The sequence below is a fragment of the Nesoenas mayeri genome (genome assembly GCF_963082525.1).
Source record: "Nesoenas mayeri genome assembly, chromosome: 8".
In the NCBI taxonomy this organism is placed as follows: domain Eukaryota; kingdom Metazoa; phylum Chordata; class Aves; order Columbiformes; family Columbidae; genus Nesoenas; species Nesoenas mayeri.
In genome coordinates this window covers 5,821,243-5,828,874 of record NC_137554.1, presented here as the reverse complement: position 1 = coordinate 5,828,874, position 7,632 = coordinate 5,821,243, and the positions used below count along the sequence as shown (strand labels likewise).

The 7,632-nt window shown below is 48.2% G+C and overlaps 1 protein-coding gene across 1 annotated transcript; it reads right to left on the bottom strand.

Moving 5' to 3' along the window:
- Positions 1–2,001: 2,001 nt before the first annotated feature.
- Positions 2,002–7,355, bottom strand: LOC308042907 (ral guanine nucleotide dissociation stimulator-like 1; the record flags this gene model as incomplete). The annotated part of the gene is given in 13 exon segments (XM_080348676.1): positions 2,002–2,120; positions 2,301–2,415; positions 3,060–3,212; positions 3,700–3,838; positions 4,120–4,209; positions 4,650–4,666; positions 4,668–4,682; positions 4,983–5,069; positions 5,463–5,547; positions 5,698–5,801; positions 6,029–6,244; positions 6,845–6,969; positions 7,254–7,355. Coding segments are annotated over 13 exon segments (1,341 nt in total). The 5' UTR covers positions 7,330–7,355.
- Between the last annotated feature and the right edge of the window lie 277 nt (positions 7,356–7,632).

Sequence of the window (7,632 nt, the reverse complement as noted above, 5' to 3'; positions counted from 1 at the left end):
ACTGCCTTTCCGTTGTTTTCTAACAGGCTCAGAACTTCCCCCTTCGGAACCTGTGTGTTTGGAGATGTTGGAGGAGACCAAGGAGGAGGACACCCAGGAGGAAGAGCCATGAGGAAGATGTGGAGTCTCTGCACAGCCTGGAGGAGACTGTGCCCAAGCCAACCCAGGAAGATGTGGAGACTCCAGAGCGCGTTGAGGAGACTCCAGAGCACATTGAGGAGACTCCAGAGCGCGTTGAGGAGACTGTAAGCAAGACAAGAGAGGAAGATGTGGAGGCTCCAGAGCGCGTTGATGAGACCACAAGCGAGATAAGAGAGGAAGACACAGAGACTCCTGAGCATGATGAGAACACTCTAAGCAAGACAAGAGAGGAAGAGATAGAGACTCCAGAGCGCATTGAGAACAGTCTAAGCAATATAACAGAGGAAGACACTGAGACTGCAGAGTGCGTAGAGGAGATTCCAAGCAAGCCAGCTGAGGAAGACATGGAGACTCCACAGAGCCTGGAAGAGAATGTGAGGAACCAACCTGGGGAAGATGTGCAGGCTCCACAGAGCGTTCAAGAGGCAAGTCACTGGTGTACAGACAGTTGTATCTGACTAGGGGATATTTTAGACATAAAGAAGGTAAAAACAAACAGAAAAGCAACCCCCCAAAAAATCCCAAATCTTGGCTTCCCCAAACCGGGATTTGGTTGCACTGCACTCAAATCCTTTCTAATTGAGTTGTTGCTGTGCTTAAGGCTGTGGTAGTTAGTAAAGCGCTGAAACTTTAATTATTCAAGTGGTATGTATGATGAAATAACATTATGTGGTTGCAGGGGGACCAGTATATGTATTTCTAAAGTTAATTGATACGTGTATTTTCAATTCTCTAGTGCTTTGCTCCTCAGCATGTATCAGCATGTTAATACAGCGGCTGTTAGTGCTGAGGTTCAGGAGATCTGGACTCTCTGGTTTAATTCTTACCTCTTTCATTGGCTTGTGCAGTAATTTGTGCACTGAGCTCCTCTCTGCTTTCAGTTAAAAGTCCAAAAATCCCCAGGTAACTAAAGGCAGCTAAAACGCGGCACCTAAAGTGAGCGTTGTTGAGGTGTTGTGAGATCCCAGTGTTGGCATGCTGGTGTCTGCAGCCTGCGCTTGTGCGGGGACCGTGTTCCTTTCTCTCTGACTTGTTTCTCTTGGCCCTTTCCTGGCAGAGCACAACTGAGGATGGAGCTGAAGACGCACAAGAAGGAGCTGTTGACTGCGACCCCCTGAGAAGAGCGCAGGTCCAGCAGACTGAGGGTGAAGGAGCAAGATGGCTCGGGGTAAGTGAAGCTGGCGTGGTGGCCAAGTCCCCAGCTGATTCAAGTGTCCTCACTTCATTGCAATCAGTGCAGCTGTGGCAGTTTGAGCCAGAGGGTCAGGAGATGGGTAGAACTTTCCTGTTATGTTGTGATGTTTCTACATTTTCTTCAGGATCAAAGGCAATAATATAAGAACTTGCTTTGGTGTAGTGTCCAGGTTGGTAGTACAGAGACTTTGAGCGGCAGATTTCCCATCTCTGCCTTCTGTTTTTACCAGGAGACATATTAGGATGTATTTTTGACCTGCGGTACATTTCCCAGCTGATGGTTTTGTGCAAGAGGTGGGGAGCGCTTTGAGCATGTCTGTGTCCCACAAAAACACTTCAGAAAGATTATTCTCTAAAGCTAAGCTATTGAAATATAGTAACTCCAAGCAGAAATTAGTGCAAAAAAGGTTATATACTAATGAATGTTTCTATACAAGTAGGTAAAGATTAAATATGATAAAAACATCAAGTATTAAAATACATGAACTGCAGACAAAAACTGGAAAAAAGGTAATATACTTGTTATATAAATATTAAATATTCTACAAAGCTCAAACATTAGATACAGGTCACATATTAAAATAGATCAACTCCAGACTAAACCTGGGGGAAAAAAAGTTTCCATCCTTATAACATAAACAGTAAATCCTATCCAAAGCTCAACCATTAACATCCATGACGCGCAGACTCCTCCTGTGCTGCAGCTTTTCTCCTCAGGATGAAGTGGAAGTTGCCCTGGGTGCTCATGGCGTAGAACACGTTGGCCTTGGGTGGGATCGCCAGCTCTGCAAGAGAGGGAGCAGAGCGAGCGTCACCTGGCGCACCGCTCAGCGCGAGGGGTTTGTTCTCACCGGCAGCTGTGACAACGTGTCCACGGCGTTTCTGACGTCGCTTCGTGTGTTACTCTCGCCGTCAAAACGCAGCAGAGCCGGTCAAGCAGCAGCAGCAGAGTTCTGCTTCCCCACCTTTGTCCTCGGAGATGATCTGTACCAGCTCGTAATCCCCAGCCGAGCCGCACTGCAGGCTGTGCTTCTCCAGGGCTCTCTGGATGACAGCAGGAGCCTTCTCTTGGTTACTCAGCTGCAAACACAGAGTCCCAAGGAGTCGTTGGTAACTACGTCGTGGATTCTGCCAGATACTAAAACGTGCTCTTTGTGACACCTGGTGGTTGATTTAGTTCAGGACAACAGACGCTGCTCTAGAAACGCAGCAAGAAATCACAGCCCCTGCTCTCCAGAGCAACCACTTGCAGAGGTGAGACCTTGTTCTCAGCAGCCGTCGGATCCACAGCAATAGCTGCCCCAGCTGCTGTTTGCTCACATCCATTAATCCACAGTGTCCTGTGCTAAACACTTTCTTGATGTCCTGCAAAGATTCGGGGCCTTGTAGCTGGGTTTGCTGGGGAAGGGGCCCCTTGTGTCACAGTCACACAGCCCAGGGCTGAGCTGGACACACAACAGCCGGCGCTGGCACAAGAGCAGGGGCAGCAAAGCCGGCACTTGCTCCGAGTGCTTCACTTGGCACTGTTGATCAAAGACAAGCTTCAATTTCAAGAGCAGAAACCTTGAGAGATGCTCTTTGCAAACCTCTCACTCATCCCCTGCTCCACAGGTTTTGATTTCTAACATTTGTCATTTTCCCTGCCAAGGAGGTTGGATCAGTGAGTAGGTGTTTCCAAAACTAAAAGCACCATTCAAGTCACCTGGGCTGAAAACATCACCCACCAGGATGCTCCTGTAGATGGTGCCACTTCTGTCCTCTTCTACGCTGGTCCGGATGATGCAGCTCTCTCCGTTCTGCTGGTTGTAAACTGGCAGGACTAGCGGTGCTTCCTTGGATGGAATGGGAGTCACAGGGTCGGGGCACTTCTTGGAGCACTTGTCATCAGATGGCAGCAAAGGGGGAGACGAGATCAAACACATTGATTACCATTTAATTGAAAAGGTCCAAAAGCTAAAGATGACACTCTTGAGCACAACAGCCTTAACAAGGGCTTCAGCGGCCCAGTGAAGGCAGTTTAGGTCAGGAGAGCAGAGTCTGTAGGACAAAGCTCCCTGGGAACACAACCCAGCCCAGACAAGGCTTGGTCTGGGCAGTTCCTGGCAGCTCAAACCCTAGGGCTGGCGAGCTCTGACCTCACCTGCTTCTCCCTTGCTCAGCTGCTCTGCCTGCCCCACAATTAGGCTGGGCTGATGCAGATGAGCTTTCCCCCAAAACTGCCTGTCCCAGAGCTCAGGGCCCTCCATTCCACTGCACGCAACGCTCTAGTCAAGACCCACAGGCTCGGGCAAGCGCCTGGGGCCGCCAGCAGCGTCAGCAGCCTCGCACAGGCTGTTTGTGCTGAACACAGGGCCCAGGCCCTACCTTGTGCTGAGGCTCCTCGGCAGTGGCGCTGGGAGGGACGATGGTGACCGTGCTGTCCCCAGAGCTCCCACCTGGAACAGGTTTGGGCTGCGCGTTGACGGGTGCGCTGTGGGCGCTCACCCCCAAGCCCAGGAATGGCCTAGGGGAGAAAAGAAAGCACAGGAGAGCTGGGCTGAGCAAAGCTGGCACTTGCTTCAACAACCTGACCTGCTCTTGTGCTTTCCTGTCTCGAGTGGCCTATTCTTTGTGTGTGTACAGCAAATTAGACTCTATCCTTGTTCACTCTGTTTTGCTGCTGCAAATTTGAATGGAATTTATAATCCAGCACTAAAATCCATTGTTCTGGATCCCTAGCCAGGTTTGTCAGCTGGTGTTTGATTTATTCCAGTTCATATTCAGGCACCAAACCATTATACTCACAGGCTGAATCTCTTCACCACGCTCCAATGAGCTTTGGCTGATGTGACACTCTTGTCAGCAGCTCCTTCAATTTCGAGTGAAAGCCGGAAACTGCAGAACAGGCAACAGCATGAGTTAAATATCTCAGAGTGGCCATATTTGAGCAGCCCTGGGTCATGCCCACGTCCCAGAGGGCTGCATCCCCACAAGGAGGAGGCAGCTCTGTGCGTGTGTGTTTCCACTCTCCGGGAGCAGCTCCCGGCAGCGCAGAGCTCAAGGCTGAGAGAACCTGAACCTGCGTGCGGGGCAAGAAAAGCTGCTTCGCCAGCCGGGCTGAGACCCTACCTCTCCTCATCACTTAAATGCCGCTGCCTCCTAAACCACTGCACGAATTTCTCATCTGCTGACATGCAATAGCTGTTACATGAGGACTGCAAGAGCTTAATTTGTGCGATTACTTCAAATTCCTAAGAAAACAAATAATAAAATAGGAATTCCAATTAGAAAAATAAAGCCAGTCTCGTTAATATCCTTAATAATAGCCCACTCACCCTTCGCCGCTTCTCAAAGTTGATCAGGCCGCCCTGTTGGAAGGACAGAGAAGGGATCAGAGGAGAAGAGCACGGGCTGGCTGGAGTCAACCACAAACAGGATGAAGTAGCGACACCAAGGGAAAGGCCAGAGCTGCCCTGAGCAAAGGCTTCTGCAAAGACCTGTTTCCAGCTCTAGGACAAACCACAGCACTCGTGTACCTGAGTCTGTTTCTCAAATAGATTCCTCTCTTTTTAAGAACTGCACTAGAACCCGGGGGATGACACAGGACCAGACACAGTGTCTGGAAGGGAGGGAGGATATGTAGGATGCCAAAAATTGCCCCAAATTACCTCGAGATAGTCCTGAAGGGCTGTGTCCAGCATGACGAGGTCTGTCAGGAAGGTACCCAGGTAAGGTACCGTGCCTTGGGTGACTCCCTGCAAATGGTCAGAGCAATGGGGAATTAACTGACTGAGAAATAATAATAAATAATACTAATTAGAATGCCAGAATAGTCCTGTGCAAGCAAACAAAATACAACTCATCTGCTTCACCAAACAGTGCTCTGGTAAATGATGCTTTCATGACATCATCTTTAGGATCCCAGCCAGCCGTTCATGTCTGTACAGAGCGGCATAAAGCCAAAGTGCTCATTCGCAACTCATCTGCGTCAAATCTCGCTGTGCGGCACCTCTCGCCCCAGCAGAAAAGCCCGGGATTTACAGACCCGTCTTCCCACAGCACCGCATACGGGAGTTCATTGGGTAGGAACAGGGCTGAGCGCGGCTTTGGGTGAGATCACCAGCCTGGCACCTCAAGCTCATTCCCACCTTCATCAGCAGCTCCCTGCTCGCCGCAAAGTTGTCAGATTCGGAGAAGATTTCGGAAAGCTCTTCAAACATCAGCATTATGTCCCTGTACAGGAAAGGATTAAACCATTTAAGTTGTTTGTAAGCACTCTGAATCAGATCAGGGTACTATTTTTTTCTCCTGAATTGTTAACGGTTGGGCACATAAAAGATAAAAGCACCAAAACACATCCAGAGACACACTGCACAGCCTTACTTTGGAACGCAGGCCCAGGTCTTCTTCAGGCGATAAACGGAGGTGGACTGCAAGGCAGAAACAATGGCCTTCAAAGAGGAAAAGCTGTTCAGGATCCTACATTGCTGTGAAAGGAGCGGTTAGAAACACAGGAGCATTAAACGTCAGCACCACCAACAGTCAGTGCTCTTCTGTCTGCCCGTGTCCTGCTTGCTGCACATTCTCCCTGCTAAGCGGGCAGCTCTACAAAGACTGAGCATCAAAAATATCACTCCCCATAACCCCCCTGTCCCCTCCTAGCTCCACGGCACCCGCACAAGGAACGTTAAACAGTGGTGAATAAACGCTTTACACGTGCGATACGGATCCACTTCTCCAAGATCTTCGCTCGTTGCCGGGTCTTTAATCCTCTGCTGTCCAGGACGGTGCTGACCACGCAGTTGGTGACGGCGTTGAACTGCGAGATGGTGGCTCTGATGCTCTGTGCCAGCTGTTTGTTCTCTTGCTTGTCCCTGCGGGACCAGATGCAGCCCAGGCAGTGGTGGGGCACAACGTTCTTGAAGAGTGTCTGCAGGGAACCAGAGGTGTCCAAGTCAGCCTGGATCGCTATTGCCCACAGGAAGAAACGCGTGTTTACAGTACAAACTGCATCTGAAGCTAATATGGTATCAAAAGGGAAATATTGGTTTTCTCTTAGTTTAAAATATACACTTGGCTATAATTCTTTAGGCCTGATGCCCTAAAAAACTGTCAGCTAAACAGTCCTGGCAAAGTAAGAGACACCTTTCTATCACTTACATTACCAAGGGGAAAGATTTCTATATAATGATATTTTTGAAAGAGATTGATACAAATAAACCGAATTGGAGCACTACAGTTAAAAGTACTTAGACATCTTCAGGTGAGGTAGCCTAAAATACAGTCAAAATACGCTATTTCTGAGGGGTCAAATATTAAACAAACACCTTCAGAAGAACTGAAGGAAAAGCCCAATCAATGAAGTGAGTTTGGATAACCAAGCAGAGCTGTGCTCTGTGTCCCAGCAACAGAGCGGTTTGGAACGCCAGACTGACATTGATGTAAGTTAAAAAACAAACAGACAAACAAACAATGAGAAGCCCAGAACTATTTCCCCGAGCATTTCAGGTAATACGTATGATCGACACACCGCGTCCATGTACGTCAGCTGTTCTGCCACCAGCTCTTCTTGGAACAACGAGAATTCTGCTGCCCCGCTGATCTCCAGTTCCTCTTCCTCACCCAGGTCGCAGGGAGAAAGACTGTGGAACGCGTCTGGCCAGCGTGGAAACACGAGTCAGTGAATTTATACAGAACACAATTAACCAAAGCAGATATTTGAAAAATCACTACATACAATAGCAGAACATGCAAAGGGACCTGCCTGGTGTAACGGCCTCACTGTGCTGCATATTTTAGTGAGAAAGAGAAGGACCGGAAGGTTAAATTGGCAAAGAGACTTTTTGGCTCACGGCACAGGAAGCTTTGTGCCCTGGATCAGGGGACGTGGCAGGCTTGACGCTGGGAGAACACCCAGACAGCACAGAAAGGTACTTTACCATCCTTCTCCAGTTGTTCTCTCTGGAACTGCTCCAGGAGGTTCTGCGCCCTCTTCTCCGGGTCAGAGCCGGGCATGTTCTTCTTCAGATAACTCAGCACATTCAGCAGACACACGTAGTCGGGCGGCTCTTGGAAATCAAGAATATTTCATCTTTATAAAATATTTGATCTTTGTATAATATTTAATATTTATATGATAAATATATAGACTTTTTTACCAATTTATGTCTGGAGTGAATATATTTTAATGTTTGGTCTGTATATAGTGTTTGAGCTTCATATAATATTTAGATATACATATAAAATAAATAGATATACTTTCTTCCACCTTTTTTTCTGGAGTTAATAGATATTACTATTTGAGCTTTATATAATACA